This window comes from Triturus cristatus, chromosome 1_2 (assembly GCF_964204655.1).
Source record: "Triturus cristatus chromosome 1_2, aTriCri1.1, whole genome shotgun sequence".
NCBI lineage: Eukaryota > Metazoa > Chordata > Amphibia > Caudata > Salamandridae > Triturus > Triturus cristatus.
The window spans coordinates 1,153,988,663-1,154,008,824 of NC_140580.1; the positions used below are offsets into that span (position 1 = coordinate 1,153,988,663).

Here is a 20,162-nt window from a genome sequence, read left to right on the forward strand (position 1 = left end):
TTTGCTTCACGGCTAAACCACGCCCCCTCATTACCGTTTTTTTAAGTGCAATCTGGAGAAAATGCCCAGTATAGCCTTGCTTATAGGCTGTAAAATATTCTTGTCCCAAGTGTTTCTACAGGCCTTCCTGAAGAAAGGCAAGCCTTTGCACTTAAGAAGACATATTATGAAAAAGAGCTCAGGGATCCCTGCACGTGGGTGGGACTAATCCGTGCTTGTGACTATTAATGAAGATCCTCTGAGAGAAAACTACTGCCTTTGCCAATGTGTTTTAGCCATGTTGTACACCAGCGTGGCTGCTGTTTAGCAAAGCTAAAAGTTAGTGGTGTAGAGGGGACTGGCGTGGAGTGAAATGGTGAGGCATAGAGTGAAGCAGTGTTGTACAGTGGAGTGTCAGAGTGGAGTGGAGAGGCCTAGAGTTAAGTAGTGTGCCGTAAACTGGAATGGAGTAGAGTGCCATAGAGTAAAGGAGCATAGAGTGGAGTGTCGTGGAGTGGAGTGGCGTAGTGTGTAATAAAGTGTCTGAGTGGAGGGGCGTAGTGTCGTAAAGTGGAGTGAAGTTTCATAAACTGGAGTGGCGTAGTGTGGAGTAGAGCGAAGTGTCGTGGAGTTGAGGGGCTTGAGTGGAGTGGAGTAACGCAGAGTGTCAGAGTGGAGCAGAGTGTCATAGAATAGAGTGGAGTGGTGCAGAGCAGAGAGGCATAGATCAGAGTACAGTATCCTGGAGTGTCAGATTGGCATGGAGTAGAGTGCCATAGAGTGGAGGGACGTAAAATGGAGTATAGTGTAGCGGAGTGGAGTACAGTGGAGTAAACATGGCGTGGTAGTGCACTGCCATTACAGAAAACACATTTTCAATTCAAATGACCATAACATTTGCACGGACATACAGTTTTACGGATAAAACTGTACAGCACACAAATGAGAATGTGTGGAAATTGGCTTCACCAAGTGTATTGATTTGTTGTGATCGTATTCAAATATTTGTTTCCACCCCCACTTCAGAATTTCAAACAAATGTGCTTCATTTGTGATTTCTTAATTCTGATATATTCTGAAATACTTGCACAGTTAATTTACTGCCATTTATTTTCTGTTGTGTGCTAGAAACAAATAATATCCTACAGTATTTCCTTACACATCCCAGTTCCCAGCAAGATATTCACATAAATCCTCTCACTTTGCCATCAGAGAAAGAAAAGCAAACACCAACCTCCCTTAGAAGACAAAGCCTCACATTTGACTTCTGCCTTTGAATGCACAGTAAATGTGATAAAATAAAAACAAAGGTTAAAGGCCTGTGTATTGCTCTTTCACTTCTGAACTCCAGCATGGATGTTCAGAGGGTGCTATAGCACCTCCCACGCCCCTACCCATACCCCTACTTCGGCACATATAGCATGGGCATAAAATTGAAGAAGAGGAATGTTTAAGTTATGCCATCAGTAAAGAACACTTACCAAAATAATGAGCTCCTAGACAGAACATTGTTCCTCACAGGCATGCAAGACTGGTGAACTGGTAGTTGTAGAGATAACAAATTGTATTCAATCGCTTAAAAACAACCATGAAAGCATTAAATATTCAGTCATTACATAAAAACTAAATAAAACCCTCAGTATAGCAGTTAAACCAGTAATTCATACTACATGTGAATTTATGATTAAAAGTTAAAACAACAGTTTTTTTCTGAGACAGAGAACAGATTTAAAAAAAAGAGCACACCCTAGTGGTGAGCTAAGATGCTGAAGAAATTGTAGTGCAGACTTAAAGGTAATGAAACCAGAGCTTCTTAACCTTGGGATTACAAATATTTGTGTATATACACAACATAAAATTCACAAAAAAAGGTAAAATGCAGTAAAGTTTCGGTAGATTGCTCATCGCATAGGCAGACTGTAGGAAACCCACCTCTGTATATAGTGCACCACAAAGGGGTACACTGAGCAGACACATCAGGGAGAGGCTTATTGGTTTACAGAGACAACAGTAGATAATAGTAATGATCCAATTTGTGTTAGTGTGGACACTAGTTAGGCTTGCTGGTGACAAGCTGGCTTAGGCCAGTCGGTGACCACACTAAGGGTTGGTAGGTTTCAGGAAACCCCTCTAAGGGGTCCTCTGCAATTTTTAATAACTCCGACACTGGAATCAGTGTAGATTTACTAAGACAAGATGTCGGGTACCAAACATCCCATAATACTGTGAATCCATCATAGAGCTGGAGAACTCATAATCACGAGTGTCCAGCCCATGTACTCTCTATGGCTTCCCTGTTTACTTACAATAGCCTAGAATCAACATTGATATTTCAGGGACATATCTGCTCATGCAGATCTGTCTTCACAGGGGATATAGTGCACCCTGCCTTACGGTTGTAAGGCCTGCCAGAGGGGTGTTTTATCTATTTTCCTTGCAGTGCCTGTGGGCATGTCACACAGAGATGTGTGCCATGTCGACTCTTCGGTTTTGTCTGCACCAAGGCACACAGTCTGAAATGGCAGTGTGCATGGCCTTGGTGAGGGGACCCTAGGGTGGCACAATTTGTGCTGCTACCCCTGAGGTCCCTCTTCAGTGCCAATGCTCTAGGTACCAGGGGTACTGTTTGCGAGGGACTTTTGAGGGGTATTGAAGTTGTGCCAATTGGGAAACAAGAGGTACAGTTTAGGGAAAGAGCTTCTGGCACAGGGAACCTGGTTGGCAGGGACCCTGTGCACTTCTAGTCGAAATTACATCAAAGTGGAGGCTAAACATGTACAAAAAGAGGCACTTTCCTACACAGATCGTAAAAGATGTCCTGTCAAACTGGCCTAAAGGGAAGTATAAATAACTTTGGATGATGCCAGATCTGAACTTGGATAGTAGGATGCAATCCCAGGTGTTATCCATCATGTCCAGAATCAGTTCTGCTCTCCAAGTTGTACAAATCAAAAGGTGCTCAAAATTAGTACTTTTAGCTAGTTCCACAGCTTTCATGGTTTACCTACTTAGGGCTATATAGTTTGCTTTTATCCACCCTTTATCGGTTGTGTTTGAATCCCAAGGATTCGAAAACACAGAGGGCCTGCCCATCTTATTAGCTGAATGTCGAATATGAAAAAGCAAAGGGATCTATGTTACTAATTTACAAGACAGGCCATCATCAAAAACCTCCATGTTAAAGGTAACCTGGCGTTTACCCCCCAAAAAAAAATATTGAACACCATAATCACAAAGGGGCAAGTTAATTGAATCTTCCACATACGCAAGGCCCAACTCCTCATGTATTGCAAAGGTAGGGCTGCTAGTTGGTAGGCCCAGGATGCATCTACAGACCCTATTCTCCTCTATCTGCAAGTATCTTAAATTCTTATAGCCCCACACCCCAAAGCCATAGGTTAGAACGGGTAAACACTTCCTCTTGTAAACCCCTAGCAGTGGACTGATCCGTTTTGTTCCCATGGAGGAAGCCAAATTAAAAAAGAACCCAACGGCATAGGAGAATCTCCATATTCGTTTGGATAAGCGATGAACCCATGACACATGTGATGCAAAGGTTACACCTAACTATGGGAATTCATGAATTCTAGATATGGGCTGACCATGTTTAGTCAAACTTCGAGATTTAAGATTCTAGGGTCCACATGCCATAACAAAGTATTTGGTTAAATGGGTTTCAAAATTCAAATTAACCATAAAATCAACAAAAGTATCCAATAAAAGATTGAGCCTGTTAAAATTCTGTGTCATTAAAACAGCATCATCTGCATTCAGTAATACAGGGACAGCTCTACTCTTAACACCAGGTATGTTCGTACCCAACTTTGTCAGGGCTGCTTTAAGTCTGCTGATTGACAGCAGGAATAGAACAGGGGCAAGCACACACCTCTGTCTCACCCCCTGAGATAAATTAAAGGGGACTGTAATTTTGCCATTCGGGCCATATCTGACAGATGCTAAAAGATCGTTGTGGAGAGCACGCAAACAGGTAACAATGCTGTTATCAACCTCTAAGCTCTCGAGGATTGGTTTCCCACAGTTTAGATCTCACAACACTGTTGAAGGCACAGGAAAGGTCCATGAATGTCAGGTAGATGGAGCTGCACTTAGTATGGGTATATTTGCTAATCAAAAGGTGAAGACAGACAGCGTTACGTCATACCCAGTCCCTCATGGAATCCATACTGCACCCTAGATAAGATTTGATTATCGGTCCTCCAGGTAGCCAAACGATTAAGCACCACCCTTCCCATGACCTTTGCGACCGAGTCCTACAATAAAATAGTACAATAACAGCTAAGGCGGTCACAATTACCCTTCTTGAAAATAGGTACAATAATTGCATAGTGCCAGGAAATGAAGAAATGTAGCATTTTAAGTAAGGGGACGATAGTTCTAAGTTGACCATATAAAGGACCATTGGGACCCCATCCGTGCCAGGGGGTCTTATTAGCAGGGCTGCTGCATGTTCCCTCATTGACCTTGCTCAGGGAAAAACACTATATCGATGGGATATAGGGTGGGATGAAAATCAGTTACAGCATTTGTGCTGTTCATTGGACTGTTTATTTTGTGAAAATGTTCCACCCACTGCTCCAAGGTTATATTGGCGCAAATACAATGTTTACTGCAAGTAGACAAATTATTATGATTGACTGTTTACCAAAAACATCGAACCAGGAGGGCTGTGTAACACCCCTGGATTTCCATGGTTTGATTAGTGCTTCCCTGATTACAGATACCAATTTAACATAAACCTGGAGCTTTCCTGGAACTAAGACTGATGCAGGACCTTCTTGCATTTAGGAAGTCATTGAAAACCTGGTTATTCCAGCAATAATATTCAACCTGGTTCAAATAGCACATGGCCAACGTCGTCACAGCGCTTTCAGCGCCGGGACACTCTATCGAGTAGCTGCGCGCTTTACAAATACTCATTTAACATAACATAACAAGGAAAACAACAAAGCATCATGGCCAGATGGCTAGCACATCGTTTTTAGGTCTCGCCTGGCGTAGGCTGCGCAGACATGCGCAGTCTCGCTAGCGAGATTTAACGAGTTAGGGTAGATTTCACTAGCTGGGTTTAAGCCCCGCCCCTCTTTTCCATTGGCTGACGTCACCGTTTATGGTAAATGGTGGCCAGCCATTGGAAAAGAGCTTCCAGTGACGTACACTTTTCTCTTTTAGGGCCGTCCCAGTTGGACTGGCTGCCCTGACTTGCTGCTGGCGTAAAAGGTTTGTTATCTTTATGGGGCCAAACACATGGCCCCATAAAGATAAGAAACCTTTTAGCACAAAAGGAAGTCAGGCGAGCAAGTCCAACTGGGACTGCTCTAAAAGAGAAAAGTGAGCGCTTGTTTCCACCTCCGATTGGTTGCTTGATCCCGCTCACGTCACAGCCTTTTCTATGCATGTTCATGTACCAGACAATGAACCTGGTACATTCTCTTTCTAGTGCACTTTCAGAGGCCAATGTTCCAATAACGCATTTTGCAACCAAGCTTTTTAAATCTTCGCTGAATTAAGAATGTGAGCTGGTACTCCACTGACATTTTGGCCGTCCATTAATACTTATAGCGCTAACTGCATCACGTCCACGTCCTGCCCGGTGCTCAGCGTACCCAATTACACCCTTTTATTTCCCTCGAGCACTACATTAGTACTCGTAGCGCTGCGTCACGCCACCGCAGTGCCCGGGGCTCGGTGTACCCAATAACACCCTTTCCTTTGCTCGAGCCCTACATTAGTACTCGTAGCGCTGCGTCACGCCACCGCACTGCCCGGGGCTCAGCGTACCCAATTACACCCTTTCATTTCCCCCCAGCCCTACATTAGTACTCGTAGCGCTGCGTCACGCCACCGCACTGCCCGGGGCTCAGCGTACCCAATTACACCCTTTCATTTCCCCCGAGCCCTACATTAGTACTCGTAGCGCTGCGTCACGCCACCGCACTGCCCGGGGCTCAGCGTACCCAATTGCACCCTTTCATTTCCCTCGAGCCCTACATGAGTACTCCGCTGACCTCTATTGTTACTGAGGACAAAGGCAGGCCAGCGATGCAAGAGCTCACATTTCGGCCATGAAAGGTAGTAGATTTGAAGAACCTTTAAGGCACTTGTACCAACATGACAACGAACGGTTAACAATCAAAGAAACTGTGTGAGGAGGAACACTTGGTGCGCCTCGGGAGACTGGAGGAGAAGGAAGAGCGGCATGGCTGAGCTTCAGGCTGCTACAGAGGGAAATTGGCTAGTAACAAAATGGATGACGGGAGGGTTGACTTCTAAACTTGGCTGAGACCCTTAGCCCATAAAGCATTGCAGGATTCTACGAAACATCTGCCTGTGCCTCAAGTTGTAAATATGTAAAACGTCAACTGTACATTGTACTAGCTCACTTACACGTTGCCCCATTAATCACATCATACTGTGCTCTACATTCTGCTACAGACGACCCTTCAGTGGGATGCTATTGCAGCCGTAAGTGCACTGTGCTGCTGTTCCTTGGAGCTTGGTCTGCACTGTATCCAGAGCTACTGAAATAATGCGGCAGGGCCACATTATGCGGCGAGAAAAGGCAAATTATGTGACATAATGTGCCGAATTTGTGATAGTATTACTTCATTATTTTATCATCTTTACACTTGTTGACGCCAGTCTGGACATTGGCTGCAGCAACACAGGTAGAAGCGTTTGTATTAACTTTTGAACCGTTTGAGCTAGAAACAATTTTCTGGGGTAAAATCTGCAGATTATGCATCAGATGATGGATTATGAGGCAAATCTAAAATTATGCGCTAAACGCCACAGCCGCACAATTGTATAATTCCAGTGGCCCTGGCTATATAAAATACCTCAAATCTGGGTTTGCTTTGAGTCAGTTAAAGGTTTTACTTTTATTATACTTGTGTTACATAGTGCTACATGTATGTTTGCAGTGGTATTTAGACAGGCCTAAACTACCAGGGGATGAACAGACCACTGTACATCACTATGAAGAACATCTAAAAATATACATAGGTTCACTGAGAAGTAATAAAGAACAAGCATTTGCAATGCAATAGGTCTCGCAGTTACAAGAGTTAAAGCTATTGGCATTGTAAATGACAATGCCTTTTATTTATGTTTTTAAAACGAAAACAAATATAAAAGGCATTGTTATTTGAAATGTCAATAGCCCAAACTTGTGTAAATGCGAGACCTATTGCATTGCAAATGCTTGTTTTAAAAGCTCATCCATAATAACTGAGCGCTAACCTAGTCTTCTCCCCTATCCTCTTGGTGCTTTTTGCCAGCCCAGTAAATTAATGGGTAGGAGGTTATGGTTGCTGAATACAGAATAATCTACAGACCTGCCAACGATCAACTTCAACAGAGACCCTGAGATGAAGATATAATCAATATTAGTGGCATGCACTCCGTCCCGCATCCCCTCCTCCCCCCCCCACCACCACCGTATAGGTGGCAGCCATGTAGTGCACAGGAATCACCACTCCCATAGCATTACAAAGATCAAAATCAGTCTTTGGTACATTCCTTGAGCAGCTCCTTCTATCCAAGTGGGCTCTAACATATTATTCCCATATCACAGGAGAGTATGCCCAAGTTTTCCATTAATATAATCCACCACTATTAAGTTAATTCCATTTCCTTTCTCAGCATATTTAAAATCAACTTCCCATATAAGGTCATACAGTGCAGCAAAAGTCGGGTTATTCTTAGCAATAAAATTATCACTGTAGAAATTAATGATAATACTGAAATTCCTAGGCCAACACAGATGGAAGTCTTGAATCAAACTGCTATTGTGGAAAATAGGTGAAATGGAGCAGGCCATGCTCGTCCAGAATCAAGTAGTAAGCCCACCCTTGGCCCATCCAGCAACAGCAGAAGTAGCAGGGGCAGAGTAACAGGAAAAACCTTTGCAGAAAACATCAGATGTAGCCCAGGTTTCCTGCATTAAAATTATATCATACAATTGAATAAATTCCACCCAATTTTCCAACCCTAATTTGACTTGTAAGCCCACTATGGTCCAACTCAATATATTAATAACATTTAAATGACAGCTGCTGTTGGTGCAAGATTCTTTTTTATTGCAACTGCAGATGTGCAATTACAGTAGTCCCAATTATAGGGTGTTACTTGCACCACAATTCGCACATGTTCAATGACTCACCCTTGTGGAGTCAATTGTTATCAGACAACACCAAATACTTATTAGATACAGGCAATGCACACATTTGGAATGAGGGAAGATGCATGACTACAGCCTGGCCATGTGCTTTCAAGGCATCCATACTAAGATGTCGATAAAATTAGCCCAGTGGAAAAACCCTGATCTCTAAGGCTATGTTTGGACCATGGCGAGCAGCCTATAACATTAGGGATGGACGGGTTATTAAGGTCAACAATAATGCGATCGCCTGAAAACTCTTTTACCATGGGGCCCACCAATTCAACTCGTTGTCCGAATAGGATGTGGTTAAACATCCTTCTCTTGCACCTAAAGCGGGTATGAAACCAGTGTGTGACCTTGTTAATTAACTGTCCTGTCGACTCACATGCTGGCCTCGGGTTGGGACATTGGTCACAATTACTACATACGCACAAGCAGATGGTGGCAAATGACAGGTGATTTTTCTACTACTATTCATCCTCTTAACATCGCCTGATGCACTACTAGGGTCCCTTACTTGCATTAAAGGGTTGGCATGGCCCCCTGAACCCATAGTAGCGTCATCCTTGGGGAGCGGGGGATAAGCAGACAACTCCTGGAAAGGTTACAATGCGGGACCCTTGTTCCTGTGGCACTAGGGCTGGAAAGGTGTTAATTACAGAAGAACAGATAGCAGCAGATTTAACAACAGTGTGAACACTTTCACCACCCTGCCCTCCTTGCCAGGGCTCATAAGGGCTAGTTGATGTTCAATTATGTCTAGCCGCTTAACGACTGGAATGAGATAATCCTCCTGTCTGCTTGAATTCAACCCGTAACTCAGAGATTAGATCATTCTCGAGTCTGTCCAGGTTACTCAAAGGCTCTGGAGCGGCCGGTGAAATATTCTGGGAGAGCTAACCCCTAAATCTGCTCTCTGCAAGTTTATAGGTTTTCAATGTTTTCCCTCGTTTTGGTCACTTTGCCGCATATACTGGGGTTGGAGGAAGACACCACAAGGTCAGTAGAGGCGGTCATGAGCTCCCCCACAACCCTGGATGAGGACATGCTGATGTCGGGACCAGCCGTAGACTACAGAACAACACAACCTGTGGGAGTAATAGGCGTCCCTCCATTACCCAAGGTCAGTGAGAGGCACCTTTCCACCAGATGACTTTCCTTGTCAATGACAACCACCGCCAGCTTAAAAAACCCATCAAGGGTGGTGGTGATTTGACCACTATTTGGCTTCCGCCCTTCTAATTTCTGTTTCACCATATTGTCATAGATACTAGACGAATGGGACCAAGTGCCAAGTACAGTAGATCAGGGAAGCAGAAGTCAGCCTATATGAGAGTCCCCGTCCAAAATGTATGAATATCCATAAAAGTACCAAATTGAGAAAAGCTGCCAACTGTCACCAATACCTCAGGTATAAAGCCCAGCATCAACGAGGGGGGCCCTGATCGGCCTCCTCCAAGCTCAGACAGGCATAGATGGGCCTTCTCTTGTCCTGTTTTTTGCCAGGGTGTGCTTCGCGTACTCCCACGCAGGGGGGGGGGGGGGGGGGGAGGAAATCGGCGGCACTAAGGACCGCCACCCATATGGTCCTACCGCCATCGGACCGCGATTTCCCCCCCACACCACATTACAATGGCGGGGTGGATCCAGACTGCGACCGTGGCGGATGCAAAGACCGTCTGCCATGGAACCGCCACAGGCAATCGTTCCGATTGCCTGGCGGAGCGGTCTGCATCCATAAAATGGTGGCGGTGCCTAGCAGGCACCGTCCGCCAAATTAGGATGCTGTCTTCAGCCAGCCTTTCCGTGGTGGGTAAACCGCCATTGAAAGGTTGGCAGAGATTGGTTTTGGGGGCCCTTTGTGGGCCCCCTTGTGTCTGGGGGTGGTGTTTTTGCACTTGGGGGGTACCCAAGGTACCCCCTACATTTCACTGCACCAAGTGGCAGGCACCGTGTGGTGCCTGCCACGTAGTGCAGTGAAATGCACAACATGTATTTTGAATATCACGGCAGGTGCTGCAGTCAGCAGCACCCACCGCAATGTTAAAGTGCAAAATGTGACCGCCATGGTGGTGGTCGCATCTTGATTGAGTTTGCGGAACCGCCGTATGTATTGCCGATGGTCCCGGTCATCACCACGATGGTGGACGGACTCCAGTCTGTCGGCCATCGTAATCGGCCACTAAGAGCATAGTATGGGACTGCTCTCTCTGGGGAATGCTCTGTAGTCCAAAGCGTCCCAGCAGGTAAGGCCAGACACTATGCGGGACCTGCTTCCCTCCAGAGTCTGATGGCACGTCCCAGGCAGTGGGGTCAATCAGCGGTGCTAAGGGCAGGTTATGGGCCTGCCCACTCTTTGGAATACTGGGTGCTGTTTTTCACGGAACCCCAGCAAGTAAGGCGAGTGTCTATGCGGCACCTGCCACCCGGCAGAATCTATTGGCCTGTCCTGCGCAGGGAGTGAATCTGCAGCACTAAGAGCACGTTATGGGCCTGCCCTCTTGGAGAAATGCCAGGGGCTAAAGTTCATGGTGCCTCAGCAGGCAAGTCCAATGACTATGAGGCACTTGCCGCCCTCCAGAATCTGTTGGCATGAGGCATAGATATGTAAAATCAGTCAAGCAGAACGACTAGAGGCAGGAATACTTTTCAAAGAAATACAGCATGTTTCCTGCTGTGAACTAGCAAACAAGGAGAGAACTGAAAAAACAGATACTCTTGTGAAGCGCCTCACAATAAAGCAAAAAGGATTCCCAGAAAGTGAGAACTCGTGGAAGAATACAAGGAGCCAGTCTGAGAGGTAGTGAACAGGCTGTGATCCAACGGAGGGACAAAGTCTTTTGGGCGCCCTAGAACAAAGCCAGCAACTAGAAAGCAGCAAATGTGAGTTACAAAACACGCAGGCAATGGTAAGTAATGGGCTTAATGCATTCCTAGAAAAGCTTTCCGCATGTCCCCAATATGCCTTTGCAACTAGACAGCTGCACTGTTTGGTAGACTTTGACCTAAAAAGAGAGGACGAGGGTTAGAATAGAAAGAGATATAGAGACCTGGCTGCATGCTTTCAGGGTCATCGCCTGTATGTATAACTGTTGAAAAGCCTCCACGTTGCACAGCTGATCTGCAGCTACACAAATTCAAAATCCATGAAAAGCAAAGAACGTACACATTGATGTGTGTCAACAACACAACCTAGGTTTATGCTTAAAAATGCAGACTTTACCTACCTTGGAATGGAACCCCCAAGACATATCTGGTTATATGCATAAAATGGTTGCCGCCAGAGAGGAGTGCCGTGAGCTGATAGCATGGACAGACAATCTTGTCTGGCCTCTAACCACCTAGTTTTGTACACTGATGCAACAAGAAGTGAGGGCTTTGGGATGCTGTTGGTCTCCTCCTAGTGAACCATGAAATGGCCAACAACCTCAAAGGCAAGGCGACTGACAGAGAACATCACCATGCTCCAGCTTCTCTCAACAGTGGCTGCATTTCACATTTGGAGCTCAAAGCTTAGGGGCAGGAAAGTACTGCTATGGTCCAACAATACAGCAGCGGTGCAGTTATTAGACAGTGGAGCAGCTAACTGGCTATGGAGAATACAGTTGGTGAGAAACCTGACCCATCCATGTACAACTATGCTCAAGCATTGAAGTAAAAGTTAAACATGTAGAAGCGGGGCTAACAATACTTTGCTGATGCCCTCGCTTGGTTTCATGGGTCAAGGTTCAGCAGACCAGGATATGACACCATTCCACCAAAGACATGTTGGACCTCACAGAGAGAGACTGGACATGCTAGTAAAGACCATTTTAACCAAATTAGCGCAAATAACCCAAAACCAAACAGCAGTGGAGTAATTCATAGTTTAAGCTCACAAGAAAGAAAGAAAACAGGCGTAGGTACAGGCTCACTAGGCAACCCTAGCCTATATATTATGAAAACTAACCCAGGGTTTGATCAAACCACTACCCCAAAGAGTAAACCTCATCATGTGCACAGGAAAAGGCCAGGGATTCCCAAAATGGAACCCACAGGCCTCCATTACTTTGCTTCACTTATAAGTATAATAGGCCACAAACATGAACATAAACTTGGGAAGTAAGCTATAGCTACCTTTGTATCAGAGGTTGTTCTGCTGTATCATAGAAACAATCTAGAAAGAGATTAGGCAACAAAAGAAGGTACTAATCTAAATACACGTTGGCGAGACACTCTCAGCCAGTGACAAATATCTCATTTGTAGTAAGGGAAAAAATTGTAATATATTAATAGCAAGGGAAGATCTTTAAATGAGACCGTTTCTGTTTTTTCTGTGCCAACTCCCCTTGTGCAGCATACAGACGCTGTACCAAGGTGAGGTTGGGATAGACCAGACTACGTTTAAAAGAACTGCCTCAGGCTTGGCACACAGTGGGCTCAGGCTCCCAATGTTTCAATGATGTGTACACTCAGACTCGCATGCTAAGCTATCTGCCCGGATATGGAGCATTTTGTATAATGTTGTATCTTGCTACAGCTTACATCCACATTGCTTGCTATTTCACACAACCTTCTCCCACTAAACTTCTAAAACCCTGCATGAAAACTTGACCTTGACTTGCTCGCGCTTGATTCTTCTCCTTTCTTTCTTCAGTGGTCTTCTTCTTACCTTCCATCCTCCTCATGCCTTCCGTTTCTGAGTTTAGCCTCCTCTCAGTCCCTTGCATGTCTACCTTAATCTCTCTTATTGTAATTCTGCAATTGTCTGACACATCATTTCATAGATCACAACCTTTCTTTTTCAAACCCTTTCCCTGAAATCTAACATTACCTATTCTCTGCCAGCCTATCTATCTCACCCAACCATTCACCTGAAACCACATAACTCCAATGAGCAAATCTGGTATTTATACACACTATTACAAAGTAAATGGAGTAAATGTATGCATTTTTTCTTGAGAGCAGGTGACTAATGTCAATTACTAACAATAACAGCTAGATTAACCATGAAACTTGATTTCCGGAGTAGCACGCTATTCGTCATAAATCGCTTCAGCCCCTCATCAGGGGCAGAAGGCGCTATATAAATAAAATTACAATTAAAGAGTGGGGCTGAATGGAGGCAGCAAAGAAAAACAACATTCACCTACCTCATAGAATTTGACAAGTTAGCAGTCATGATGGCAGCCACAGACAAAGAATGGCACCCAGCATTTAAAGTTGTACTGTTGAGGATAGCCTTCAGCATAGCATTTTTTGCGGCATATGCACTGTTGGCACCAAGGAAAACAATGGAAGGAGATTACTACTTAAGGAAAGAACGTACAGATGTGGGACATATTAGGGGTCTTGTGGGTTATAATGTAAAAACCCATCAAGAAGGGGCCAGGTTAACTGACCCAAATGGACTGCCTGGTGGCTGATGAGGCCTCTCTGTTATCCTTCCTAGAGGCCTTCATGGCCCCTTTGCTATTTTTGCATACTCCTTAGCAGACTCCTGTTTGCTGTAATCATGTGCAAGGTATCAGAGTAACCCCATTGCAATGTGATGCCAATTCTTTCATGATAGGCACTGAAACTTCAGCTACACAGCACAGAATGTACAAAGAGGACATCATGAATGTGGGCAGATGGAAGTCAGGGACTTTACAGGTCAAATCTGACAACCAATGTGCTTTATGGAGAGAAGTTATCTTGACAGGCAAAGCAGACAGCAGACAAAAAGACAGTCCGGTTCACTGGCCACTCACAAGTGGCAACATCCCATCAATGGGAGATGAATGGGCAAGAAAGGACTGGCTTCCTTTCTGCTGCCACCAAATTGATATGGATGGGCACACCAAGCATGAGATGGTCACAGGTGGTGCCAACGTTGAAGAAGCGGGCAAGTAAGCAAACATGGCCAGATGTCAACATCCATTTGGAGTGCATCAACTTGAAACTTCTAGAAGAGGATAACTATTAGTTGATATGAAGGACTATTTGACGGAAGAAGCAAGGCTGTGTTCAGCAAAGGTCTTATCGTCGTAGATCATCCAGAGGTTTAATTTGAGGAGAGGAATTTTGCATGGTGCTTTGAAGAAGTTCAACACGAAACCTGCCAAAATACTACAGGAACATGGGCTTCAATATACTCAATGAATTAATTTAAAAGTCACAAATTTCAACGAAGAAGATGGGGTTCACTTGTCTGATGCAGTCATGCAAAGTATCTCACTAAGATAAGGGGCACCCTGGAAATGGTGGGCTGCAATTAGGTCAATACAAAGAAGCAACGTATAAGCGAAGTTATACAGGGGCACAAACACATTGGAAGTGTGGCAGAAAAGAATGACATGCTATGAAATACTACCCAACTGGTCACAAATAATGGCAGACTGAGGGCACCTTCAGACTCTGCAGGCCTTGGAATGCAAGATCACAGGGCCAGCTGTGAAAGAGACTGAGGCCAGCTACTACGGCAGACTTTGCACTTGCAGTCCAAGCTGACCAGAGGATGGCCACCACAGACAACCAATCAGTTTGCAAGTTAAGCCATAAATATCTGTGATGGGAGCAGTACCTTAGAAGGTCCAAGAATGGCCTCAAATTTGTGGACTTGGAATGGCAAATAAACCAAATGGATTGGAATAACCTAAACTTGCTAAGTTTGACTCATTAATCATGAAAGTATGATATTTGTCTGCCTGCTAGCGGAGTGTTTTAACTGTGTGTGTAGATCAATAAATCTGCGGACCTGTTACTTCAAAGCTGTCAAACTAAGGGCCTGATTACGATGTCGGTCAAAACCTAAACTGCCCGACTCCTTGTCAGATTCAGTTCTGACCGACTCACGGTTCCTCCTGACTGATTATTATGCTTTCGAACACTGTTCAGAAGGACTCCCATTGACTTTAATGGAAGCCTGTGTTCCGACCAACAACACAGGCTCCTATGGGGAATATGGGTGTCTGCGGAAAACATTGCACCCTGTCGCAGGCACTCTATGGTGCCTGTCACACTGTACATGGTGTACAGGGGGGTCCCTTGGGTACCCCCTCGACCTCAAACCGGAGGCCCTAAGGATGAAGGGGGGGCTGCTACGAGCCCCCCAAATTCAGTTTCCAACAGCCTTTTCGTGTCGGACAGACAGAGTCGGAAAGGCTGCTGGAATCCTACATCGTAATTGGTCGGCCGGTCGAAAACGCAGTCCGTAGAGCTGTATGAATCAGCTCTGACTGACTCAGATTCTCCGAATTTCTTTCGGAACCGATTCAGAATGACCGAACTGTTCCCCTTCCGACCGCGAGTATCGAAATCAGTCTGGAACAATTCCAACCAACGGGTTACGATGGGTTCTGACACAGTCTAGGGGAATCTGACTGTCGGTCGGAGTCTTTCCAACCAACAACGTAACCAGGCCCTGAGTTTTGTTGTTTTGTTAAAAGGGAACTTCATGGCAAGAGTGGCCTGACTACATGGGCCATATTTTAGAGTGGAAAACAGGAGGGGAAACGTAATTGTAAACTAAAGAGGGCGGAAAAGGAACCTGTGACAGAAGGGGGCAGGGCCCATTTGAACAGGAATGGGACACTTAATGGCGGGGGATTGAGCAGGAGAGCATATAAGGCAGCATGGAATAGAAAATGTGTCTTATGCTGGGAATAGACAGAAGATGCACTCAAGAGACAGCAGTTGAATGGGAAAGTTGTTAAGTGCTGTGTGTGAACAGCAGCAATCCTGCGGAGAATGAGAAGATCGATCAAATGCAGAGGACGGGCTGCAGGACGGCACACTAGACAGCATGGAAGGGCACAATCTAATGGGGTGAAGCACAAAGGAATGTTAAAGGGAGCACAGGAGTGGACAATCATGCAACTGCTGAGAGGACGTGTAAGGAAGCACGCTGGTGGAAATCAAACAGGTGCGTAAACATAGGGGACACATAAGGTATCATGGGTAAAGAAGATGTGACGCATGTTAATACGGGTCAAAGATGGGTACACAGCAATGTGGGAGTAAGACTGAGGAGTCATTGTGCAGTGAAAAGAAAAAGAAGTTCTTTTCACTGAATGTGTATATCGGTATGAGAAAGTCAGCAGAGTGAAGAAAACGTAGAAGCAGTGCAAGGTGACCTGCTGAAAACGTGATCACTTGCAGAACCTGATATTGGTTGTTATGTGCCAAGCTGATCAACATAGCGGGTCTACCCTCTATAGGATCAAAACACTTTCCTCAGGCAAACAAAAGGACAAACTCTTAGATGAAGAAGTACACCAAAGCTGCTCCTGTCAGAACCACTATCCTAAATAGCTCATTATAAGTCGGGAAGAGCTTGGAGGCAAGTGAGAAATGGGCCAAAACATTATGTTATAATTTGGGAGAGGTTTTGATTGCACATAAGATTCCAGGGCAATGATTTTGCATCATTTAAAACACTGAGACGCGTGCAACAGTCTCATAGTTAGGATCAGGCGATCGCCTCAAACCAAAAAGGAGTGTCTCATGCTGAAGACAAGATGCCACTCCTGAACTCTCACATAAAGGACAAGTGAACTGCTCTTAGGGTAGAATAACTCCTCACATTTAGTGGCACAAGTTATGCAATATGGTAAAGACAGAATTTTTAATGTCACACTTCATACAGTTTTACGCTAAAAAAAGGATGACTCCAATATTAACAATCTCAAGACAGAATCACTCCTATCTCACAGTTAAGAGAAGAGATATCCAAACTCACAACCCCGACAGAAGCTCATGCTTGAAGACACCACGTTCATACTGGAAGAAGGATGGTTCCAATCTCACATTCAGAAGAGAGAAAGGCTGAACTCTCAGAATATTTATAGCCCTAAATTGTGTTATCTCCGTTCCAGTCTCATGACCAACATTACACTCAGGAGAAGAAACTGAACTCTCAGAATCTTTATAGGCGTAGAATGTGATCTCTGCCAAATAAGTTCTTTTTTAAAAAGCTAAGTGCTCCCAGTTTACTTAATCTGAGCATCTCAACATGTTTCCAGTCCTTTGCTTTCTTTTAAAAACCCAGTTACGTTTTGTAGTCGTTTCACCTATCCCAACTGCACCAAAGTACCAGAGTAAAATGATATCTACAGTGAAGCCCAGAACTGGAAAACAGGTGTCACAAGTGAAAGGGAATCTCTTGCCAACCAGAAGCATGGCCCCCTAGAGCTGAATCACCAGCACTCAGTAGAGAAGGAAGCCAACTTACCCAGGAAGAGGTTCAGGAGCACCTCCTGCCCAGCCAGCGTGCTGCTCCTCCACAGGCAGATGATGACACCCCCCAGCCAGGGGATTCCGTGCCCGGTGACCCCAAGGAGTTTGACCATAGAGCGGGCACTGCCCCAAGACGAGGCACTGCTGGCGCACACCCCTATCCTCTTGGACATGCAGATGTCGATGGCCAACATGGAGTTCAAGGCGATGCCCTTGAAGGAAGGGTTCAGTTGTATGCAGTCCTCCTCGGGCAGCTGCTGGGACTGCCGGCGGTCTTTGCTGGTGCCCTCATTGGGCGATGCGAACTGAGAAAACTGCGCGCTCTGCTTCCTGCTCGAACCCCGGTTCTCTTGGTTGCCTCGCAAGGGCTGGTTCAAAGACATAAACTCTGGTCTGTTCAGGACATTATTCCGGTCCCTGGCTCGAGATCTGCTCTGAGGGGCAGGCATGGCAAGCTGTGCCTTCCAAACCTGCTGTATAAAAAAACCACAAGGAAATATATATATCTATTTTCTTTAAAGTATTTCCTTTACAGTTAAACAAGCGAAGGAGAAGTATATTTCTTTTTGAGCCTTCATATATTTGGAATGCCTGCTGCAGCCCCAGCTCCTGCTGCTTGCAACAGACTCCAGCAGATAAATATAGAGTGAAAGGTATGTCCATGCTGTTTACGTTCCTCTCCCACCAAGCTTGCGGAAACTGTGGCTGGCCCCGCCGTCCACCAATCAGGTTCCGACAGGACTGCCAAATAGCCAATGGTCACAGCGCAAAGGTAGAGCCGTGCAGGATGAGGAGGTTTGGTGGGCTCGGCTCTGGGTTATTTAAACCTTGTCTCTGGCTCAGTCCCGATGGGGCATGAGTGACGGATGACGGGGATTGTAGTTTCAAAGCAGGCCTCCTTCCCTTCCCTCTTAATCCTGCCCTCTGGCAGCTGCTGCCGGCCCCCTTCTGGGATCTAAATCAAGTGTCGTGTGTCCCAAGACAGCGAGGATGGCCGATTGAGTGAGGTCAGCACACAGCCGTTCCCGACTCTGGTTACATCAGCATGTGCTAACTGCAGCTCTTTTGGAAGGGCCATGCTCACTCGAGCGCCCATGCAGCGCAGACCGTAACCGTGGGCCAGTCCTGTGTGGACCCCCGCTCTTAAAGGCGTGCCATTTCTACGGTAGAATCTGTATGGGAATACAAGTTCCATAGCTGTCACCTGTCAAATGGACAATTACGCGTGCAATACTTTCAACCACGTCCAGTCTTTTAACCGGCGTCACTGAGAAACACGTCATTTTGAATTTAATATAACTGGTTGGGGTTTTAAGCTAATATTATTAGACTTGTTGGGTATAAAGCCAGAATTGGTAAAGGCGTCGTACATCACACAGGTCTACTTGGCTGCAGTGCAGACTGCAGACCAGTAGCGGTCGGAGCACCGTGCAGTATTCCTGATTCTTGCCCTCGTTCTCCACTACTGGTCTGGATCTGAAGTCCCGACCAAAGGCTGGTCCAGTTGGTGGTGTAGCATGTGCCAGTACACGTTTTCCCTTGCGGTGCTGCTCCCGGTGCCCGGTTATTGTAATGCTGTTACAAATGCATGCCCTCACTTTTGACTCTGTCCACAGTGCATGGCTTTTAAACATCTTGGTCCAAGGGCGTGTTGTACGTTCTAGTGTTTCTGCACCATAGAGACGAATGTCTCGTTGCCATCTGTGTCACGTGACGCCCCGTCCTATCAGGACTGGCGGCTCCGTGACGCGGAGGGGGACGGGACATTCAAGGAGAGCGCGGCCGGCGAGACGAGATCGCCGCTCCTCGTGGGCCCAGTATATTACGTGTTTGTGGAAGTTATTAATAATAAATCTACACGCTGTTACCAATCCGATGCCAGTGTCCTTCCTGTTATTCCTGGCACAACAAATGGCGACGAGGGTTCTGAGATCTGGGCCCACGAGTGTCTCTCCATGACCTGCTGCCTTCGCCGGTTGAAGCGGAGACCTCCCACGTGGGTGTCTGCTGCTGAATCCCTCCCTGCATCCTCTGGTTCCCGTTTTGCTGCCTGCCTCGGCCGTCCTCTGGCCACGTGCTCCTGCCTGCTGGTGCTGTTCCCGGGGCCTTTCTGTGCTGGCGCCCCCCCCCCTCTGGCCCCGATTGACCTGCAAGCTGATGTCTCCAGCCCTGAGTGCCAGGTACTTTCTGTTGCTGCGGGGTCTCGCCTAGCGGTGCTTGCGCCCTGCTTGGTGCTTCTCCATTGTGCTCACGTTCTGCCAGGCCTGGGGTGCTGCCGCTGCGTGGGGGTGCCTGCCTTCCGTGCCACGTCTGTGGGGAGTGTGCGTCGTTCACGATGGCGCACGGTGGCAACATCTGTGTCCCGCCTCTCTTCCTGGAGGTTCCCGGCAAGCCGTGCATGAAGTGGAAGAGCTGGTTGAGGACCTTCGAGAACTATATTGTCTCCATTGATGGCGCAGGGTACGCGGCGGAGCGGAAGAAGGCGCTTTTGTTCGGACTGCTGGGGAAGGCTGGGCAAGAGGTCTTCGACAGTTTGTCCGTGTACGTGAATCCGCCTGGTGTTACCACTCAGCTCAATGTGTTCCAGGAGGCGGTGAAGAGGTTAGAGCTGCAATATGCTGAAGAGACTAACATCATGGTGGGACGCCACAAATTTGCTCTTCGGAAGCAGGATGAAGGGGAGACTATAGAGGAATATATTGCCTGCTTGCGCGTTCTGGCCCAAGACTGTGAATTTGCGGGCATGACGGACACTTACATCAGGGACCAGGTGGTGTTCTACTGCCATTCCAAGAAAGTGCAG

The 20,162-nt window shown here is 46.2% G+C and overlaps 1 protein-coding gene across 1 annotated transcript in view; it reads right to left on the reverse strand.

The window, feature by feature from the left end:
• PLPP7 (phospholipid phosphatase 7 (inactive)) overlaps positions 1 to 18,325 on the reverse strand; it is a 157,900-nt gene extending 139,575 nt beyond the window's left edge. The window contains exon 1 of the mRNA XM_085613951.1: positions 17,355 to 18,325. Coding sequence (XP_085470077.1) covers positions 17,355 to 17,808 — 454 coding nt within the window. The 5' untranslated portion in view covers positions 17,809 to 18,325. The remainder of the gene's footprint in view (positions 1 to 17,354) is intronic.
• Positions 18,326 to 20,162: the final 1,837 nt, after the last annotated feature.